This window comes from Capra hircus, assembly GCF_001704415.2.
Source record: "Capra hircus breed San Clemente chromosome X unlocalized genomic scaffold, ASM170441v1, whole genome shotgun sequence".
Lineage (NCBI taxonomy): Eukaryota > Metazoa > Chordata > Mammalia > Artiodactyla > Bovidae > Capra > Capra hircus.
In genome coordinates, this window is record NW_017189516.1 from 25,164,742 (window position 1) to 25,188,133 (window position 23,392).

A 23,392-nucleotide genomic window follows, 5' to 3' on the forward strand; every position below is an offset into this window, starting at 1 on the left:
AATCATGGTCAGAATAGAATGAATTTTTCTTGAGGCAAGTCATTTGTTGTAAGACAGAATCATATAGAAGGTTAAATGGAGACATCTGGGGGCAAAACAGTATCTTGTTTCTGTACAGTTTTCCTTCCCTTTGTTCTGTTCTTCCTACTCTCCCTCCAGTCTTTCTTTCCTTCCTTTTTAAGGAATATATACATGTGGCTTATATATATTTATGTATACACACACATATATATAGATATAATATACATTACATTATAGATATAATACATATATCTATATCTGTACATGTTTAGTTGGTCAGCCCACCAGGCTCCTCTGTCCATGGGATTCTCCAGGAAAGAATACTGGAGTGGGCTGCCATGTCCTGCTCCAGGGGAATCTTCCTGACCCAGGAATCGAACTCCAGTCTCTCATGTCTCCTGCACATAAGAGATATCTTCTTTATCACTAGAGCCACCTGGGATATGCCCCTATATAATTCCCTTACTTTCAGAGAACTATGTGTAAGTCCTAAATTTCCTGATGAACCCCTGATCCCAGCAATAATTACTTTTATTGAGCACTATGCGGAAGAAGCAGTTGTAAGCACTTTGGATGTATTAACTCATTAGTTCCAAGCTCAGTCACACATATGGGTTAATATCAGTAATAAAAACACAAATACGTAAAAAAACAAGGAGAAAAAAATGTTTAGCTCTCATCACTGAAAAACATCAAGGGTGACGTTACAGTTAAAAAAAAAAAAAACCTAGCTTTGAGACACTAAAATTACAACTGGCTCCTTTAATTCTCCGCGGGAGGTGGGGCCAGGTGGCCCACAAGGAAAGCCCCTTCAGGCTGGCAGGGCTCAACGGAGCTTGGGTTTTGTAAGAGCCTGGGCCACGTGACGGCAACGGGTGGCACTCTGTTTTTCCGCGCAGTCTCTATGGTATTCGTCTCAGCCCACTGGCCCCTAGGGAAGCGGCAGTCACGTGACAAGCTCCGGGTTTAAGGCAGGTGCCCACGTGATCCTGGCCTGCAGTAGGGTGGCTGCGGTGGTTTACCTGCGCTCCTGAAGGGCGGGCTATTAGGTCGTAGTCGCTGCTGCCTCCAGCGGACTCTCCGGAGCAGTTAGGCTCGGGAACAAGGAGCCTACTGAGGCATTCATCGCTTGGTGCCTACGGCATGGGTCGGCTCTTTCTGCCACCTCTGCCTTCCTCATCCCCACCTCTTTGCGAGTGAAGTCCCCTTTGGGTTTCAAGACCTTGGGTCCTGAGGCCCAAACTTGAGACGAACCTCCCGCTATCCCTCTTTCCTTCTCATCCTCCATCTCTTCCTTTGCATCACCGAATCACAGCCTTTGCGCTGGCCGGCTCGGCGGTGCCTTGAGGCCAAGTTCCAGTCGGTAAAGGTAACCGTGCGGAAAGCGGACCCCCCAGTGGACAAAGGCGGAGGCTAGAATAGAACAGGCCTAAGGACCGTACGCGACGAGAACAGGCGGCTGAGGGGGTGAACAAGGAAAAAAAAAAAAAGAGAGAGAGAGAGAGAGTACTGCGGATTTAGAAGAGACTGGAAAAGACTTGTTGCACGATGGAAGAATCTGACTCTGAAAAAAAGATGGAGAAAGAGAATCTGGGGCCCAGAATGGATCCTCCTATAGGGGAACCGGAAGGATCGCTTGGGTAGGTGAAGGGTATTAACTGAAAACTGGAAGCGGAGGTGGAGGGGGGTGCATAGACGTTCTAACTGAAGGGAGTATTGTGAATTAGAATACCCCACCCTATGATAAATTGCTTCGGTTTGCCAGTAAGGTTGCTTTTGGTGATTGGATAAGCTATCAAGAGGCCTGGTTGTTGGGACAGGCGTGATATCACTCTGGGGAGTGAGAATTGTGTAAAGAGGCAATCTGGATTGTTTTGAATTGTCCATAAAGAAGATTTGACGTCATCATGTTGAGAATAAGAAGACTGAAAAGAGAGCTGGTTTTTCCTGGGCAGAGATCAGTGGCTTGAGAATGCTTTCTGTGCCAATTTGTACTTGAATTTGAGAATTTATATACTTTGTGCCTGTGATGAGTGAGATATGACTTGGAAGGACAGCTGAAGGAATAAAGATTTATAATAATAATCTGACTGAAAAAAGATATTCAAATATGACAATATTGTTTGATTTATTAAAACATTTGTACATGTTGCTTTGATAAATTTTTAAGGTGATAAAAAACTGAATGTTGAATTTTAATTCATTTATATTTCTAAATACATTTTCCTAGGAGCAATCTCCTCAGCAGGTAATTAGGGGAGAAGGGAGAATAAACACAGTTTTATAATTTAGGAAATTGATGGCCTCTACTTAACTAAGGTCTGCCACACAGCTGTACTTAGCTGTTGTGCTAAATATGCTCTTTTGCACCTCTGCATTGAAAAAAAAAAAAAATTCTTTCATTCCATTTTCCAAGGCAGCTGGATCATGGAAACTCTGTCTTTTGGTTTATATCTGCAGGTGGGTGCTACCAAATACAGCCATGAAGAAAAAGGTAAGATGTGTTAGATACATCAAAAACATGAAATAAAGGTAAGAAATTACTGTTTAGGAAATATAATTGTGGTTACATTTGCCATCTTTTCTTGACGGTTGTAGGAGCCTTCTACGTTTTCTCCCTGACTCTTGTCCCCTTCTTTGCTATCAGATTTAATTTTTTCTAACATAGAAATCTCCCATTCACATACTAAAGAACTTTTTATAACTTCCCAAAGCCCACTGAATACAACCCAATAGATTCATCTTATAGAATGCCTTTTAAAAACCAATACAATATGATAAAGTAATTAGCCTCCAAAAAAACTAAATAAATTTATATTTAAAATAAATAAATTATATTCCTGACTAAATCATCTGCCACACCTTTAAACCCTATCACAGCCATGCAGAATCTGTTTTTCTCCAAGTTTACAGATTAATTTGCATTTTGGGCAAATTAGGCACATGCACTACACATGTCTCTGCCTGTACATTTATGTTGAACCCAGCTCAGATATTACCACTATAAGGTTTCATGTGAGTTCTCCAAATGGAATTGTGCTCTTATGGTAATGTTCCACACCTTGGGGTTTAGGGATAATCGATAAGGGCACAGCTCTGGAGCAAATTTCTGACCCTTTTAAGTTTTCAGCTTCCTCATTTATAAAATGGTGATAATAATGTTACCTATCTCATAAGATTGTTATTAAGCTTAAATGAGCAAATGCAGATAGAGCACTTAAATTAGTACTTAATACAGTTAACCTTGATAAGTCTTTCACAAGCTATTAAAATAAGATTTCTTAAATTAAAAAGCAAAGACCATAAAAAAATGAAATATTGCCATTTGCAGCAATATGGATGGACCTAAAGAATATTATGCTCAGTCAAATAAAACAAAGACAAATGCTATGTGATGTCACTTATATATGGAATCTAAAAACTAATACAGATGAATCTATATACAAAATAGAGACAAAAACAGAAGCAAACTGCTGTTTACAAAGGAGAGAGGGACAATTTAGGGGTATGAGAGTAACAGATACAAACTACTATATAAAAATAGATAAGCAACAAATAATTACTGTATGGCATGGGGAATTATACCCAATATCTTGTAATAACATGTAGTGGAATATACTCTGCAAAAAATGAATCACTGTTCTGTACACCTGAAACTATTGTAACTAATTATTTTGTCATAAATATTGTTTGTATGGATGCTAAGTCGCTTCAGTCATGTCCAGCTCTGTGAGACTCTATGGACTGTAGCTGGCCAGGCTCCTCTCTCCATGGTATTCTCCAGGAAAGAATACTGGAGCGGGTTGCCGTGCTCTCCTCCAGGGGATCTGACCAACTCAAGGATAAATATTGTGTATTAATATTCAATTTCTTTTTCATAGTTCACCAGGCACTCTATCTATCAGATCTACTCCCTTAAATCTATTTCTCACTTCCACTGTATAATCATGAGGGATTTGATTTAGATCATACCTGAATGGTCTAGTGGTTTTCTCTACTTTCTTCAATTTAAGTCTGAATTTGGCAATAAGGAGTTCATGATCTGAGCCACAGTCAGCTCCCAGTCTTGTTTTTGCTGACTGTATAGAGCTTCTCCATCTTTGGCTGCAAAGAATATAATCAGTCTGATTTCGGTGTTGACCATCTGGTGATGTCCATGTGTAGAGTCTTCTCTTGTGTTTTTGGAAGAAGGTGTTTACTATGACCAGTGCGTTCTCTTGGCAAAACTCTATTAGCCTTTGCCCTGCTTCATTCCGTACTCCAAGGCCAAATTTGCCTGTTATTCCAGGTGTTTCTTCACTTCCTCCTTTTGCATTCCAGTCCCCTATAATGAAAAGGACATCTTTTTGGGGTGTTAATTCTAAAAGATCTTGTAGGTCTTCATAGAACTGTTCAACTTCAGCTTCTTCAGCATTACTGGTTGGGGCATAGGCTTGGATTACTGTGATATTGAATAATTTGCCTTGGAAACGAACAGAGATCATTCTGTCATTTTGAGATTGCATCCAAGTACTGCATTTCAGACTCTTTTGTTGACCATGATGGCTGCTCCATGTCTTCTAAGTGATTCCTGCCCACAGTAGTAGATATAATGGTCATCTGAGTTAAATTCACCCATTCCAGTCCATTTTAGTTTGCTGATTTCCTAGAATGTCGACGTTCACTCTTGCCATCTCCTGTTTGACCACTTCCAATTTGCCTTGATTCATGGACCTGACATTCTAGGTTCCTATGCAATATTGCTCTTTACAGCATCAGACCTTGCTTCTATCACCAGTCACATCAATAGAGGATGAGATGGCTGAATGGCATCACTGACTCGATGGGCATGAGTTTGAGTAAACTCTGGGAGTTGGTGATGGACAGGGAGGCCTGGTGTGCTGTGATTCATGGGGTTGCAAAGAGTTGGACACGACTGAGCAACTGAACTGAACTGAATATTCAATTAACAAAAAAAGAAATACGCTTTAGCCTTTATCTAATAATTCAGTTATAAACCTTCAGTTTGCAGAGGAAATGTTCTTGATGAGCCTGTCTAAAGTTGCTATCAACAAGGATGCCTAAAAATACCAAAAATTTGTAAATGATTAAGAGTAAAACTAAAACTTTTTTTCTAACAACTTTAAACAATATTAGTGACATTTCCTTAGTAAGATAAAGTTATATAGCTAAATAGTTAGATTAAGTTGAACTGAGTGTAGTTTACTTTTTTAATATTCTCAATATATGTAGTTATAATTTTTTATAAAATATCTTAGAATTGAAGATAAAATGTGTACCCCTCATTTGAAAATCAAGGTAATTAGAACTATAGTTCATAAATTTTAAGTGAGAAAAAGGCTCTTAAAAGTTACATCACCTAGTTTCTCTCTTAGTGCAAGTGTCTTTGTTAAATGCTGTCACTGACTAGAAGGTGTTTACCTTCACTGTTTCTATTGGACAATTCTCATTGCTAAAAATTTGCTTGTTTTATATCTTTGTTTTGATAGCTTGCTCATTCTTTTGATGAACATATTTTAAATGACTGTTGTATGTTAGGCACTGAAGACTCAAAGGGGATTCTCCCTGCCATGCAGGAGCTCAGAGTCTTGTGAGAGACACACCAAAATAAAAATTGAATAACTAGAATGCATTATGGTCTTTGCAGTGTCATAAGAGTATAATGGGAGAAAAGAGATGAAATATACCTAAGCCAGCCTAGGGTATTAGAATCAGAGAAATTATTATTTTTTAATTTATTTATTTTAATTGGATGCTAATTACTTTACAGTATTGTGGTGGTTTTTGCCATACATTCACATGAATCAGCCATGGGTGTACAGGTGTTCCCCATCCTGAACCCCCTCCTACCTCCCTCCCCATCCAGTCCCTCTGGGTCATTCCAGTGTACCAACCCTGAACACCCTGTCTCATGCATTGAACCTGGACTGGCGGTCTGTTTCACATATGATAATACACATGTTTCAATGCTATTCTCTCAAATCATCCCACCCTTGCCTTCTCCCACAGAGTTCAAAAGTCTGTTCTTTACATCTGTGTCTCTTTTACTGTCTCACATATAGGGTCATCATTACCATCTTTCTAAATTCCATATATATGCATTAATATACTGTATTGGTGTTCTATCTGACTTACTTCGCTCTGTATAATAGGCTCGCATTTCATCCACCTCATTAGAACTGATTCAAATGCATTCTTTTTAATAGCTGAGCAATATTTCATTGTGTATATGTACCACAGCTTTCTTATCCATTCATCTGCTGATGGACATCTAGGTTGCTTACATGTCCTAGCTATTGTAAACAATGCTTCAATGAACATTGAGGTACATGTGTCTCTTTCAATTCTGGTTTCCTCAGTGTGTATGCCCAGCACTGGGATTGCTGGGTCATATGGTAGTTCTATTTCCAGTTTTTTAAGGAATCTCCACACTGTTCTCCATAGTGGCTGTACTAATTTGCATTCCCACCAACAGTGTAAGAGGGTTCCTTTTTCTCTGCACCCTCTCCAGCATTTATTGTTTGTAGACTTTTGGATAGCAGCCATTCTGACCAGCCTGAGATGGTACCTCATTGTGGTTTTGATTTGCATTGCTCTGATAATGAGTGATGTTGAGCATCTTTTCATGTGTTTGTTAGACATCTGTATGTCTTCTTTGGAGAAATGTCTATTTAGTGCTTTGGCCCATTTTTTTATTGGGTCATTTATTTTCCTGGAATTGAGCTGCAGGAGCTGCTTGTATATTTTTGAGTTTAATTCTTTGTTAGTTGCTTTGTTTGCTATTATTTTCTCCCATTTTGAAGGCTGTCTTTTCACCTTGCTTATAGTTTCCTTCATTGTGCAAAAGCTTTTAAATTTAATTAGGTCCCATTTGTCTACTTTTGCTTTTATTTCCATTACTCTGGAAGGTGGGTCACAGAGGATCCCACTGTGGTTTACATCAGAGAGTGTTTTGCCTATGTTTTCTGGAATCAGAGAAATTCTTGAGATGATTGCTGAGCCAAGTCTCAAAGGATAAGTGGAGCTTAGCTGAAGAAAGAAAAGGGAGTGTAAAGTTAATGGAAGAGATTTCAGGCTAAAAAATGACATAGAACTGGGCTCCCTGGAGACCTGACACATTCAAGGGAACTACAAGCAGTTCAGTTCATTGTAGCTGGACTCTACAAGTTTCAGGTTAGGAGGGTCAGAAGACAAAGGCAGAGGAATAGATAAGCCAGATCAAGGAGGGTCTTATATGTAGTTTAAGGACTTGATCCTGTAAGCAATGGGACACTTAAGAAAAGAAATAAAAGAGTAACTAGGACTTCCCAGGTGTCTCAGTGGTAAATCCACCTGCCAATGTAGGAGACGTTGGTTTGATCCCTAGGTTGGGAAGATACCCTGGAGAAGGAAATGGCAACCCACTCCAGTATTCTTGCCTGGAAAATCCCATGGCAGAGTATTCTGGCGAGCTACACTTCATGGGGTTACAAACAGTCGGACACAACTGAGTGACTGAGCACACGCACAGTGCAAAAGAGTAAATAATGGAACAAAATCATGAAGGTGAGTAAAAGGGATCAAATTAATGGCAGAAGTGGTAAGGTTGACTCTGAGTAGGAGGGTGAATTTTCATTTATACTGAAATACCCTGACAGATAGTGCAGTGCATAAAATATTAGATTATGAGAGTTTCCTGTTAAGTTGATTCCTTTTATCAGATTATTGAAGTTTCCTTTATCTCACTAATGTAATACTGAATGTATGATAGTATGTATTTATAACATGGTAAATTCGCTGTGATTCTGTCACCAAGAGAAATTGTGACTTATGACAGGTAAGTGACTGGTCTCTGGAATTCTAGGTACCTCCATGTTCACACTGGTCAGAGAACTAGTCAGTTACAAGTATCCACTTTAGGTTGTGTGTACTGTCACTTCAGTAAAATACCAAGTTCAAGAGATAAATAGATCCCTTTAGATTTGATTGGCCCATGATTGCTGACTTTTTTCTTTTCTTTTTTCCCATTTTGTCTTTAGGTGCTGTTGATGGGTAAAAGTGGGTCGGGTAAGACCAGCATGAGGTCTATTATCTTTGCAAATTATATTGCAAGAGACACACGTCGTCTTGGTGCAACAAGTAAGATGTTTTATCTTATTATAAAGTCGTGTGATCTTAATCTGAATAACACACTTGGTTGCAGTAACTTGGTGATACAGAAACTGACAGATTTGTTTTTGAGCACTTTTCCTTTTTTTTTCATTCCTTCTCAGAAGAATGTGACCTAATTCTGGTTACTACTGCTGGCTCTCTTGGAGAAGTTCTTTCCTTTCTAGGTTGCTTACCAAATGGGATATCCTTGTCCAACTTCATTTTTACCCTGTTCTTTCTCAACAAGCATAGGGGTCCTTTTGTTTGTTCATTTTTTATGTGGGGGAGGGTATTTGTTTTTAACTGTTATTATGTAAAAAGAAATTAATTTATAGGTATTAACAAGCATAACATTAAAACCTATGATTTTTAAAGCAGTAGTTAGTCCTAGTCTTATTAAAAGGTAAATTCCTGGGGTTGGGAGGCTGTCAGAGGAAGATTATCTGGATCTGTACTCTGCTATTTCTCTTCCTGGGTATACATAGATGTTCTTGTTGGAATTCAAGCTTTGACTTGAGAAATGTTTCATTGCCCTTTATGGTTTGAATCTTAAATCTGATTTCTTAGTACAAGCTAGCTGGGCTGCCATGGATGCCCAGTGGACCTGTGCTCCTGGGAGACCCTTTCTGTCTTTAGGCTATAATGCCATTTCATTTTGTAGCATCCATGTATTTTTGGATTCTTCCTTGGTCCTTGGCCTTTAGGTAACAAAACCATTGTCCTACCTGGCTTTCAATTTTTCCTGATCTGGGTTACTAGCATCTTGAACACTTTTAGGGACAAGCTACCTACTACTTCAAAGGTTATTTCATTCTGGTTTCAAGAACAACAAACATTTTTAAAACACTCCTATGTTCCAGATGCTAGGATACAAAGGAGAAAGAAACTTCTTTTCTGTTCTTAAAGTGCTTAGAGTATAGTGTAGACTCTCATAATTGGGTAAGCTTTAATGATTAGAAAGTTATTTCTTAGTTAAAGCCCCAGATCTGTTTCCCTTTATTTCTATTAGTTGGTACCCTTTATGTTCTCTTGAGTCTCTGCAAATATTTTGGTATGATTAATGTCTCTATCTATCCTAGCCATCCCTTGCCTCCCAAATCTTATCTTCCTTAAGTTAAAAATCTCTGTTTCCTCCATCTCTCTCTCATTTGACCTCATTTTGAAGTATTTTTAAGGACTTATTTGAATATGTCTATATTTTTTTAGAGCTGAGATTTAAATGAAGACATGGTCTAATCACAGGAGAGTATGACTAGTACATCTCTTGTCCTGGGTATCACACTGCTGTTAGCACAGTCTAGCCCCCACTCTTCTTCTATGGAGTGGCTTTCATTATACTGAGTCATACTAAAAAAAATTCCTTTTCACATATATTTTTATTAAAACACAAATCCTCCTTCTGATTCTTGTGCAGAAAACATTTTGAACATATGAATAAATGTTTATTGAATTATTCAGTTTTGATTGTTTTAGCCCATGAAATGTTAACTGAAATCTAGAACAAATTACTATCTCACTGGGCCTCAGTTTCCTTATCCGTAGAAAAGGAGTTGGATCCTGTTTTCATTTTAGCTACTTATTTGCTCATCTAATATGTTAACTATCCTTCCTAGCTATGTGCAATTTTTACATTTGATAAGCATCTCATCTAGTTTTCATCTAAGTCATTTATCAGCAGTTTTGGTCAGGACAGGGTCCTGTGGTCTATTATGCCTCAAGAGACTTCCTTCTAGAGAGTACCTATTCAGACTCCTCCCTGTTTTGATTGGTTATATTTTAATTTTTTTCTGTTCTTCCAAGTTTAATACTTGGACCTTAATCAAATGGTTTCAGTAGAACAGATGAAGGTAATGTTTAATTATATTGCTGTTCTATTTACTTCAGTTCTCATATGAACTTTATTTTAATACATGAAGAAAATATGACCTTGAAGTTAAGCTCACTCAACTCATGAATGTTAGAGCTAGAATGTCAGTCTGTGCTCCTGCTTTATTCATTATGCTACAGCTGCAATTTCTGGCAGACTTCTCTTTGTGTTTTAAGTTCTGCACCTTTCATTGAAGTTGTTTTTTAGTCTAATAAATATTTTTGTCTTTAGCTAATCAGAGTTGAATGACTTCTTTGAGTCTGATGAATAGTCTTATCAACCCAAATTTCAGAGCTAGTCAATCTACTTAAAATAGTTTTGAAATAATCTAGCAGCTTCATTAAAAAGTTATAAACAGAATATTGCAAATTATATTAACCCTATATGTTTAAACAGGCCATTTATTTAACAAATGTTTTTCTGGAGCTTCCTGTGCATGGGACAGGGCTCTTGGGGCTATCTCAAGTGGTACCTTTATTGATAATACTTTGTTAGTAATTACTGTATTTCTTAAAGTTCATAAAAGTGTACTTCAAAATATTATGTTGACCTTAATGCTTTAGTGTATCATTAACTAGCTTGTCATTTCTGGAAGAAAAGTCTGAGTTCTACTGCTAAATTTATGGACTAAATAAAAATATGTATAGTATATTGATTTTTGCTTACTATTCATTTTTGTTCAATTGCTAATTTTCTTTAAGAGTAGCGAAAGAGTACATATGCTAAAATATTATATCACCTTGAATGTTTTAGTGTTCTTCTAGTTTGTCATTGCTGAAAAAAGTCCAGTTTCATTTTATTAAACTTAGAGTGTACTATGTTTTGGAATTTGAAGTAAGGATACAGAATGGTGGTATTTATTTATTATGGGGCTATTAAAATGTTTGTTGGAATAGTTAACTTGTCAGCAAAAATTGTGCTTATGAAGTATTTTAGTCTTAAACACTGTTGACAGCTCCAGGATTTCCTACCTTCTCAAAATTCTCTGATCTCTTGGCTTTTATTTAATGCTTTATTACCCTGGTTTTATTCCTTTATCTTTAATCATCCCTCCCTTTAAAAGAAAAAGAATTTCTTCTTTCTGCCCCATAAGTGTATGTGTTTTCTCAAAGCTCTGTTCTTGGTTCTTTCCAGTTGCTCTTACAATAGCAAGACAGGAAGACTAGGGGAGCCAGAGGGCCCCGTAGGAGAACTGAGACTGAAGAGAGAGGCAGAAATCAGGGGTTAGATCATAAAGTGCCCTGTATGCCAAGTCAGGTAGTTTAAACTGAAGTTGGAGGGAAACCCTTAGAGTGTTTCTAACAGAAAAGTAATATGATCAGATTTCATTATTTTTAATTTTCAATTTTAATTACAAAAGTAATACTTGTGAAAAGTCCCTCATTCTCAGGCCTACTTCCTATGGACAACCACCACTAATAATTTGAGGTATCCTTCTGGCCCTATTTTTTGAGTGTATGCAGTCGTGCATAGAGACGTTATTATTTTTCTTTTTAAAGAAGGATTAAATAAAATTTGCATTGTGGAGAGATCATTATATCTGTAATATGGATGATAGATTGGAGAGAGGCAAGGGAAGAAACAGATTGACAAATTAGGGAACTCTTTTTAGTAGACCAGGTAAGAGATGATGGGGGCTTAACTTGGGTTAGGGTAGTAGTAGTGAATATGTTGAGAAGCAAATGGATTTGGGATATATTTAAGAGGTAAAGTCATCAGGACTTGCTGGTATGTTTTAGGGGAATGAAGCAGGAAAGAGTGAACTCAGGATAAAACTTAAGGTTTGGGCTTAGTCACCTGGTTAAAGTCATTGAATTAGGGAAGACTAAAAGAGGAATAGATTTTGTGGGAAGAATGGGGAGATGATGTTATATTTGGATATATTGAGTTTGGGATACTTGCAATATATGCAAATAAAGATGTCCAATGTATGATTCAGAAAGGGAAGAGAGAAATCTGTATTATAGATAAATAATTATGGATTATCAGTATCCAAATGTTAAAATAATGTGAAGAATAACATATAAAATAACATAGAAGAGTAGGTGGCCAAAGATGGAATCCTGAAGAACTCCAACATTTAAGGGACAGAAAGAAGAACAGGAACCTGTGAGAGAGGACCTGCTGGAGCAGTTATAGGTCTCCTATCAGAGGCCAAGAGAAGAGAATTTTTTTGAGAAGAAAATAGTCAACAGTGTCATGTGCAGAAAGTAAGACAAGGACTGAAAAGTCCACTGGATTTGGTAATGGGGCCATTGATGAGAACAATTTTTATGATATGGGAGTAGAAACCAGATTTTTATCCCATGTGCTCCATATCTAAAGTCACTGAATCCTGTCACTTCTTTTGTTATTGTCTTTCCCTTTCTCAGTAGTACTTCTTTCCATTTTTTTTTAGTACTAGACCGTTTACATAGTCTTCAAATTAATAGCAGTTTGAGCACCTACTCTCTCGTAGACTCTGTTGGAAATACAAAGACATGTAAGATATGATTCCTTTTCCAAGGAGGGGGAGAAAGGGGGAAAAGGGAAATAGTTTGAGCAACTACTACATGCCAGGCACTTGAGGTATGATAATCCCTTTAATCCTGTGAGGTCAATAGTATGGCTCCCACCTTTTTTCCTAATAGAAGAAGAAACTGATACTCAGAGGTTAAGTGACTTACCCAAGGTCACACAGAGAGGTAGAATGTGTATTTGAGTTAAGAGCTGTTTGATTCCAATGCCCGTATATTTTAAGTAATGCTTTGGTGTTTATGATCTAGTTTATTAGAAGATAAAATTCCACAAAGTTAGATAGCAGTCAGTTTAAGCAACAGCTTCAAGATAGTCAGAGAAGAAACACCACTGTGTGTTGATTAACTGTTACAGAAATTATAAAGATGATAATTGGTAGACTTCAAGAAATTTCCAGGAAAAGAATTTTCATTATTATTCCTTATGATTTATAAGTGCCTGGCAGAGAGTAGATGCTTAATAAATGTTTAAATTAATTCAGAGGGTGCGATGATGGTAAGTGGGGGTGGCTAGGTAGGGTTTTTAGAGGAGATGGGGCTTAAGCTGGGTCTTAGAAGATGAATCTAACTTTGGAAGAAAGGTGGGGAAGATTTTCTAGGCAGATGAACAGAATAGACAAAGTATAGGGTGGGGAGGGACATGGAAGGCAGAGGTCGCAAACAGGCAGCTTGTATGCTGGATAAAGCCTGTAGATGTGTTTTGTTTGGCCTGTGCGATGTTTTAGAAAAATTGGAATTAGTTATCGATATGTAAAAGTTTCCACAAAAACTCTGGATTTCCTGCTACTATTGAAAATTTAAAGATCTGGAAATCCTGAGCCCATGTTTCTGCATGGCAAATGAGCTAGAGCTAAGTGATTGCTGCCCATTCCATTGTCCCCTTTGGTGGATGTTTACTTTCCATACATGATCAACTTCACACTTGTACGTTTACTGGCCTGGCTTCTATCAGCAAGTTTGCGACCCCTGATATAAGGTGTGTTGGAGGCTGGGGAGGTAGAGGGGTTTGGGAGGACTGTGAATAAACTGTGAATAAAATTGGACTGGAGGAAAAGGCTTTATTAATATGATTCATTGGGGAACATAAAGGTAGATTGGAAGCCAAATTCTGAAGGACCTTGCATGCCCCTCTGTAGGCATGGAGGAGCCATTGAAAGTTTATAAACTGGGGAGTGACATGTTCAAAGTAGTGTTAAGAAGATGAACCTGGCAGAAGTCTATAGGATGAAGTAAAGTGAGTAAGGCTTCCTGAGACTGAGCGTGTGCATGCTCAGTCATGCCCAACTCTTTGCAACCCTATGGACTGTAGCCTACCAGGCTCCTCTGTCCTTGGGATTTTATAGGCAAGAATGCTGGAGTGGGTTGCCATTCCTCCTCCAGGGAATCTTCCTGACCCAAAAACTGAACCCTCATCTCCTGTGTTACCTACAGTGCAGGCGGATTCTTTACTGTTTGAGCCATCAGGGAAGCCCCCAAGGCTTCCTGGTGGGAGGTAATTATGGAGCTACTGTAGCTGTATAGGCCTGAGAAGGTAAGAGCCTTCCCTAATATTAGTAGCAGATAGTGAAACAAAGAATGGAATTGGGAATAGCAATGAATTGAATGTGGACAGAGGAGTCAAAAATGACCCCCTTGAAATGGGTAAATGATAGGGTCACTAATCAAAATAAGAAAATCAGTAGAGGGAGTGAGTTTGGTTATGTTTTATATTCGTTTGTATTTGGTTTTTGTTGTCCTTTTTAATTTTAATTTTTTTGTGGAATGTATTGATAGGTCAGAAAAGAGCTTTTAAATGGTATATGTCTGTCCTACATGTTGAAATTTTAACAGTATTATAATTGGAGATTTTTTCTTCTCTAAGCACTAAAACTACTAAAATATAATGACTTACATGAAAGCCATTTCTGTAGCTCAGGATAGTTTAGGTGCCCACCTTGCCACTAAACCACACTGCTAAGCTGAAAATCACCTTCTTTTTGTAGCTTTGAGCATTTCACTCCACTTTGGTCCTTCTAAATTCCATGGGTTAGTGCTTTATTTTGAATTTTATCTTGCATGCTACAATTATTAGATTTGTCATATTTGTTTTCCAGTTGATGTAGAACATTCTCATGTTCGGTTTCTGGGAAACCTGGTATTGAACCTGTGGGACTGTGGTGGGTAAGTACCATTTGCTTAATTCTTCATGGGGTCAATGACAATAATCATGGCATCTAGTATAATCAGCACAGAGAATGTTATTGCTGCTGTTTAGTCACTAAATTGTGTCTGACTCTTTGCAACCCCATGGACACAGCAAATATACTAGAGTAACTATCATTTGTAATAGATACATTAGATAAAAATTACTTCAGAATTGGTACTTGATTGAAGGAAGATATCTGACTTTTCTATTATTGTGAAAATGCCCTCTATATTTGACATGTTTAAGCAGTATTCACACAAGCTATATCTAAGTATCTATGGTATAGGATCAATCATCCTCTTTTTCAGATGAAGAAATTAGGTTTCTGTCTCAAGTGGCCTAACACCAATGCTGAGCTCTTAGCTATCACACCATACCACCTCATTCTTTGATATTTTAATAATTATCTCCAGGCAGTCTAAGCAGTTATTTGGATCTCAGTTCTCCAGCTGAGTTTCCCACTGTTGGAGGAATAGATAGTTTTTCCTCTCATGTCCAACACACTTCCAGAATATCCCATCACAAATACACATTCACTGTGCATATGGAGCTCTCTTCCATATGGTGTGCTTTCTATTCTTGCATCTCTATGCTACAGTTGCAATATATAGTACACAATAATTAGAAGCCCTTAGGCTGTGGAATTAGGTTGGGGTTTGTATCTCAGCTCTATTAGCTGTGTTATCTTGGATAGATCATTTAAACACTCTGAGCTACAGTTTTTTCATCTGTATAATAGGAATAATGATGGTATCAACCCACAGAGTTTTGATGATTGAAATTATATATATATATATATATATATATGCATACACACACATATTTCAGAGTGCCTCACAAAGTAAAGAAATGTTATAATTAGCTCAGTATCTCCTAGCTCCTAGTATAGAGCCAACTAGGGAATAGGTGCTCAATGAGTATTTGGTGAAACAATAACAAATCAGAAAATAACTTCATTATTGCTAACTGGTGGTTCACTTAACACATTAGTAGCTTTCTCCATGTAAATCCTTCTTTAGTATCATTGCTTTCAATTCTGTAATCTGTATCAAGAGATTAGTCCAAGTCCTTTGCTTTTAGTTACTAACATGTTATTGTCATTTTTACAGATAAGGCAGCTGAAGTCCAGTGAGATCATGAATCTCCCAAGGTCACATAGCAACTTGATAGCAGAGTGTAGGACTAGAAGCTACACTCACGATTTTTTGTAAAGGAACTGCTATTTATTGACACCATGCCATATGCCAGGTTTCATGCTAGATTCTTTCCTTTAGGAAAGAAAAACCATAGATTTTCAGAATGGCCTCCAGAAATTTAGAAAGTTAAATTTACCAGAAACCCCCACCCCAATTCAATGAGTATTCTTGTTTTCTAGAAATCTATTCAACATTCACTCAGCAAATGCCTATTGATCACCTTCTGTTTATCACACAGTAAGAAAAGCATTGAAAGCTACACCACACTAGATTAACATACACAGTATTTGGTGGCTATGACAAAAGCCTTCATAGTACATATTTTTTTTCTTTCCTTCTCTATTTATATAGTTGTTTCATTTTTGTTTTTTTTTAAGATTTAATTTTTGTTGAGGTAACATTGGTTTTTACCATCATATAGATTCCATGTGTACAGCATTGTATTTCTGCTTCTGTATACCCTACAGCATGCTCACAACCCAAAATATAGTTTCTATCCATACAGTTTACCCTTTTTATCCTTTCCACCCACCTCCTGCCCCTTTCCTTCCAATAACCACTACTCTGTTTTCTATATCTATATGTTTGTTTTTTTAGTTTGATCTGTAAATTTATTATTTTTATATGATGAGTAAGATCATATGGTATTTGTCCATCTGACTTATTTCACTTAAAATAATATCCTTAAGATCCATCCATGTTGTTGCATATGTCAAGTTTTCATCTTTTTTATGGGTGAATAGTAGTCCATTGTATATAGATATGACATCTTTGTTATCCATTCATCTGTTGATCGACACTTAGGTGGTTTCCATATCTTATCTATTACAAATAATGCCACAGTGAACATAGGGGTGCATGTATCTTTTCAAGTTAGTGTTTTCATATTCGTTGAATAAATATCCAGAAGTGGGATAGCTGGTAGCTGTAGTCTTGATTTTTTGAGGACTCTCCATATTTCTTCCTTTATCGTGAGAATCCACAATAAAGGACAGAAACAGTAAGGACCTAACAGAAGGAGAAGAGATGAAGAAGAGGTGGCAAGAATACAAAGAAGTATAAAAGAAAGATCTTGAGAGCCCCTTGGAAAGCAAGGAGATCAAGCCAGTCATTCCTAAAGGAAATCAACCTGAATATTCATTGAAGAGACTGATGCTGAAGCTGAAGCTGCAATACTTTGGCCACCTGATACAAAGAGTCAATTCATTGAAAAGGCCTTTATGCTGGGAAAGATGGTTAGATAGCATCACCAACTCAATGGACATGAATTTGAGCAAACTCCAGGAGATAGTGGAGGACAGAGAAGCTTCTTGTGCTGCAGTCCATGGAATCACAAAGAGTCTGACACAACTTGGCAACTGAACAACAGCAACAACTTATTTCTTCCATACTGGCTGCACCAATTTACATTCCCACAAAGAGCTTATAAAGGTTCTCCTTTTCCCACTTGTTATTTATCCACTTGTTATTCCTGCCTTTTTGTTAATAGCCAATGTAACAGGACTTAGATGATTATTGTAGTTTACATTTACATTTCCCTAGTAATCAGTGACATTGAACATCTTTTCATGCTCCTGTTAACCATTTGCCTACCTTTGGAAAAATGTCTATTCAGCTGCTCTGCCCAATTTTAAATTAGATTGTTTTGTTGTTGTTGATGATGAGTTTCTATGAATTCTTTATATATTTTGGATATTAGCACCATATCAGATATATGATTTGAATGTCTTTTCCCATTCAGTAGGTTGTCTGTTCTGTTGTTGGTTTCTTTTGCTGTGGAGAAGCTTTTTAATTTGCTGTAGTTCCATTTGTTTATTTTTATTTCTGTCTCCCTTGCCTATGGAGACATATCTAGAAAGATATTGCTAAGACTGATGTCAAATACCATACTGCCTAAGTTTTCTTCTAGGAGTTTTATGGTTTTAAATACTGTATTGAAGTCTTTAAACCATTTTCCATTTTCAGTTAATTTTTCTGTATGGTATGAGATTAGTCTAGTTTCATTTCATTTCTGTATGGTGTGAGAGTGGTCTGGTTTCTTTCTTTTATTTTGGATGTTGCTCTTCATTTTTTCCAACACCATTTATTGAAGAGACTATACTTTGTCCATTACATATTCTTTGTTTCTTTGCCATAAATTAGTTTCTGTATATGCATAGATTTCTAGACTCTCAGTTCTGCTCCTTGATCTGTATCTATTTTTCTGCTAATACCATGCAGTTTTGATTACTGTGGCTTTGTAGTATTTTGAAAAGAGGGAGTGTTATAGCTCCAGCTTTGTTCTTTTATTCAGAATTACTTTCACTATTTGTGTCTTTTGTAATTCCATACAAATTTTAGGATTATTTCTTCTATTTCTATAAAAATGTTCTTGGAATTTTAATAAGGATTATATTCATTTTGTATATTGCTTTGCATTATAGAGACATTTTAACAATATTCTTCTAATCCAAGAGCACACAATATCTTCCCATTTATTTGTTTCTTCAGTTCTTTTTTATCAGCGATTTATAGATTTCAATGTATAGTTCTTTTACCTCCTTGGTTAAATTTACTTCTAGATATCTTATTCTTTTTGTCATAGTTATAAGTTGGATTGTTTACTTAATCTCTCTATCTCAGTATTAGTGTATAGAAACACAACAGGTTTTTGTATATTGATTTTGTATCCTTCAACTTTACTGTGTTTGTTTATTTATTTATTTATTTGGTGGAGACTTTAGGATTTTATACAAAATCATGTCATCTACAAATCAGTTTTGCTTCTTCCTTTCCAATTTGGATATCTTTCATGTCCTTTTCTTGCCTAATTGCTCTGGCTAGGATTTCCAATACAATGTTGATGATGGGCATTCTTGTCTTATTCCAGATTTTAGAGAAAAGCTTTCAATTTTTCACCAATGAGTATGATGTTAGCTGTGGGTTTATCATATATAGCCTTTATTGTGTTGAGGCACATTCCTTTTATACCTACTTTATTGAGTTTTATCATAAATGTATGTTGAATTTTGTCAAATGCTGTCTCCGCAGTTACTGAAGTAATCATATGATTTTTATACTTCATTTTATTAATGTAGTATATCATATGGATTGATTTGCAGGTGTTGAAACATCCATGTATCCCTAGAGTAAATCCCACTGATCATGGTGCATGATCCTTTTTAATGTATTATATTTGGTTTGCTGTTATTTTGTTGACGATTTTTGCATCTATGTGCATCAGAGATACTTGTTTGTAATTTTCCTTTTGTGTGTGTTGGCTTTGTCTGATTTGGTATTAGGGTGATATTGGCTTCATAAAATGAGTTAGGAAGTGTTCCCTTCTCTTCAATATATTAGAGTAGTTTGAGAAGGGTAGCTATTAAATCTTCCTTGAATGTTTGGTGGAATTCATCTGAAGCCATCTTGTCCTGGGCTTTTGTTTTTTGGTAGTTTTTTGATTACTGTTTCAACCTCTGTGCTAGTGGTCAGCCTGTTCGAATTGTCTATTTCTTCATGGTTCAGTCTTAGAAGGTTTTATGATTCTAAGATTTTGTCCATTTTTTTTCTAGGCTGCCCAATTTGTTGGAATATTCTCTTACAATCCTTTGTACTTCTATGGTATCTTTTGTTATTCTCATCCTTTGTATTTTTATGGTATCTTTTGTTTCTGATTTTTTAATATGGGTCTTACTTTATAACTCATCCAGCTGTTCTGTATCTTTTCATGTAAATTCAGTTCACTTACATTTTGGGTGATTATTGATGGATGAGGACTTAGTACTGCCATTTTGTCTTTTGTTTTCTACTTGCTCTATATTTTTATTGTTTATTTTCCTTGTGTTTCTGTCTGCCATTTTTGGTTGGTAGTTTTCTGATATTTTCCTCTGTTTCCTCTTTTTGTATATTTTGTGTCTCCATTTTAGATTAATGTCTTCCAGTTACCATGAAGTGTATATCAAATATCACATAGATAAGTAGTCCTTGTTCTGTTAATAGCATCTTATTTTCATTTAACTACATTGTTTTCCTCTTCTTCTTTTGTGTTTTTGTTGTCTCAAACTTCCCCTTTTTATATTGTGAGTTTGTTACCAAATTAAAGTAGCTATAGTTTTGTTTTGTTTTTTGCTTTTTTTTTTTGCATTTTCTCCCCTTTTAACCTTTATGCTATAATAAAGCATTTTAAAACCTGTTCTGACAGTTGCAATTTTCTGATTCTATCACCTTCTCATGCTCATGCTGAGTTGTGTCCAACTCTTTATAACCTTTTGGACTGTAGCCCTCCAGGCTCCTCTGTCCATGAGATATTTTAGGCAAAAATCCTGGAGTGAGTTGCCATTTCCTTTTTCAGGGGATCTTCCTGACCCGCAGATCAAACCCATGTCTTCTGCATTGCAAGTGGATTCTTTACCACTGAGCCATTGAGGAAACACATTTATCACTTTATTTATGCCAAGTTTCGTGTACTTTTGTCTTTTTGTTTCTGGTGTAAGAACTCTGTTCAGCATCTCTTGTAAGGCAGCTCTAGTATTGATAAACTCCCTCAACTTTTGTAAACTCTGCTCCCTTCTCCCTCTGGGATGTCCACTATCCTAATGTTGCCCTACCTAAAAGAGTCAGATAGCTCTTATAGAATTTCCTCATTGTTTTGCATCTTAGATTTCTGTCTTCATACTTGCTAATTCTCTCTTTCATATGGTCTGCTTTATTTCCAGTGCTTTTTAATGCAGTCTTCATCTCATTTATTATGAGTTTTCAGCTCCAGAATTTTAGTTCTTTCTTAAAGTTTCAATCTTTTTGGTAAAGCATTTCTGTTTATTAGTTTTATTCCTAAGCTCATTGGAGTGCCTTTCTGAGTTTTTGTAGCTTGTTGAGTTTTATCATGATAGCTATTTTAAATTCTCTATCAGATCACATTATTCTTTGACTTTATGTTTAATTTCTGGAGAATTGCCATTTTCTTTTTGTGGTGTAATGTTACTATAGTTCTTCCCGATGCTTCTTCTGACAGAGCATGTGATATGGAACAAGTTAGAAATTAGAGGTCTTTTCTTTTTCCATAGGTGGCACTTCAGTGTAAGTTTTTGGTTTCTCTTAACCTGAGCTATCTCTGTCAGAAATGTGCCCCCTGCTCTTGTGCTCATTATCACTTCTTGTATTTTCAGATTCATTGGCACCTTTCTTCTGCCTGTTTAACTGGCAGAAGCTTCTTGGTGTACCTGGATGGTGGTTCTTCCCTTGCTTCCAGTATCCTCTGAGTCATAGGCTCTGCCACTGCAGGGGGAAGGGGTATGGGGAACCAAGTTCATACCAGTACCTCTTCCCTATCTGGTTTTCTAAGGTTCATAGGCTCTGCTGCTACTGGGGAAGAACAGGGAGCTGGAGACTTAGGAACCTCAGTGGCTGGAGACACAGGGCCCCAGCCCCCATTCCCACTACTTGTGGTCATAGGTGTCACTCCAGCCAGGAGGCTGGAGTTGTGTGCACTGCCTACCCTGCTGCTGCCAGGTTATATGGGTCTGTGGGCTTAGCTGCCCTGATTAGAGAGTCAGAAATGCAGGTAATGCTTTTACTGTTCCTTAGGTTCTGCCTCCTTTTTCTATTCCAGTCCATCCACCTTTAGAGGTGCGGGTGTGTGGAATTCTCTAGCTTTGCTGAGTTGTAAATGTTTTACTGATTGTAGATTAAAGGGGAGAGACAAAGGTAGCTTTTCATTCTACCATGTTGTTGATACTATTCCTTGATTTTTGTTGTTGTTGTTGTTGTTGTTCAGGACAAAACACTACTGTTTTCTTCTAGTAGCTGGTAATTGAAAATTTCTTGGAAAGCTGCATATAGCCTAAGAAGCAAAGAGAAAAATCTACTAAAATATTAACTTGGAGCCATTTTCATATAGTTTAGAATATTTGACTAGTTATTCATGTAAATATTCATTGAACAGCTACTCTGTGGTAGTTGTTCTGTGCTAAGCTCTGTGCTAAAAGCTGGGAAACCATGTCGAATAGTAATGGCCATAGTTCTTGCTTTCATGGAGCCTGCTGTCTAGGGAATTGAATGCCACTAATCACTGCAGATAGTGATTGCAGCCATGAAATTAGAAGACGCTTACTCCTTGGAAGAAAAGTTACAGCCAACCTAGATAGCATATTCAAAAGCAGAGACATTACTTTGCTGACTGAGGTCCATCTAGTCAAGGCTATGGTTTTTCCAGTGGTCATGTATGGATGTGAGAGTTGGACTGTGAAGAAGGCTGAGCACTGAAGAATTGATGTTTTTGAACTGTGGTGTTGGAAAAGACTCTTGAGAGTCCCTTGGACTGCAAGGAGATCCAACCAGTCCATTCTGAAGGAGATCAGTCCTGGGATTTCTTTGGAAGGAATGATGCTAATGCTGAAACTCCAGTACTTTGGCCACCTCATGCGAAGAGTTGACTCATCGGAAAAGACTGATGCTGGGAGGGATTGGAGGCAGGAGGAGAAGGGGACGACAGAGGATGAGATGGTTGGATAGCATCACTGACTCAATGGACATGAGTCTGAGTGAACTCTGGGAGTTGGTGACGGATAGCGAGGCCTGGCGTGCTATGATTCATGGGGTTGCAAAGAGTCAGACATGACTGAGCGACTGAACTGAACTGAATTAAGAACTCACACAAATATGTGTAATATCACACTTGTGGTGAGTGTTACAAATAAGACCAATGTGTTGGTATGAGGGTCTGTGGTGACTGGATTTGTCCAAGTCAGTGAGGGAAGGGATGGTTTCTGTGAGGAAGTATGGATTATACTGAAATCCAATGGAAAAAGTAACCATTAATTAGATGTAAAAGTATGAAACACGTGAGACAGAGTGAACAGCATGGTGGATAGACCATGGGCCTCTAGAACTATAAGAAGGTCAAATATATTTGGAACGCAAGGAGGGGGGCAAAATGTGGTGCAAGGTGTGGCCTAATAAGTAAGAAAGTGAGCCCATCCTGATTTATTATTATCATTTGCCTTTTAATTTGAAATGTTAGCATTATCTTTCACATTGATTAAGCCAACAAAAATAGATCATAAATAGGAGTGATTAAGTAATATTTGCTTACTACCTAGATTTTCTTTTACCTCCTAGACAGGACACCTTCATGGAAAATTATTTTACTAGCCAACGAGACAACATATTCCGAAATGTGGAGGTTTTGATTTATGTCTTTGATGTGGAAAGCCGCGAACTGGAAAAGGACATGCACTATTACCAATCATGCCTGGAGGCCATTCTGCAGAATTCTCCAGATGCCAAAATCTTTTGCTTGTTGCACAAAATGGATCTGGTACAGGAGGATCAACGGGACCTGGTAAGTAGAAAGGGTGATGCACCAAATGATTGATGTACTTTGTAAACTTCTTTTGTAGAGATATAGGGAAATTTGTACCATTCATTTTCAGGGAAAAAAAAATCTCAGTATAGGCTTTCCAAATAAAGTTGACATCTGTTTTTAAAAACACTTACAAAC

The 23,392-nt window shown here is 37.2% G+C and overlaps 1 protein-coding gene across 2 annotated transcripts in view; it reads left to right on the forward strand.

Moving 5' to 3' along the window:
* The first annotated feature begins 940 nt into the window (after nt 1–940).
* RRAGB (Ras related GTP binding B) overlaps nt 941–23,392 on the forward strand; it is a 39,697-nt gene continuing 17,245 nt past the window's right edge. Inside the window, exons 1-6 of one of the 2 annotated variants that reach the window (XM_005701147.2) lie at nt 941–1,661; nt 2,482–2,515; nt 8,040–8,139; nt 12,417–12,500; nt 14,628–14,694; nt 23,011–23,233. In XM_005701147.2, coding sequence (XP_005701204.1) covers nt 1,570–1,661; nt 2,482–2,515; nt 8,040–8,139; nt 12,417–12,500; nt 14,628–14,694; nt 23,011–23,233 — 600 coding nt within the window. In that variant the 5' untranslated portion in view covers nt 941–1,569. The remainder of the gene's footprint in view (nt 1,662–2,481; nt 2,516–8,039; nt 8,140–12,416; nt 12,501–14,627; nt 14,695–23,010; nt 23,234–23,392) is intronic. The other variant, XM_005701148.3, reaches the window with a different exon arrangement.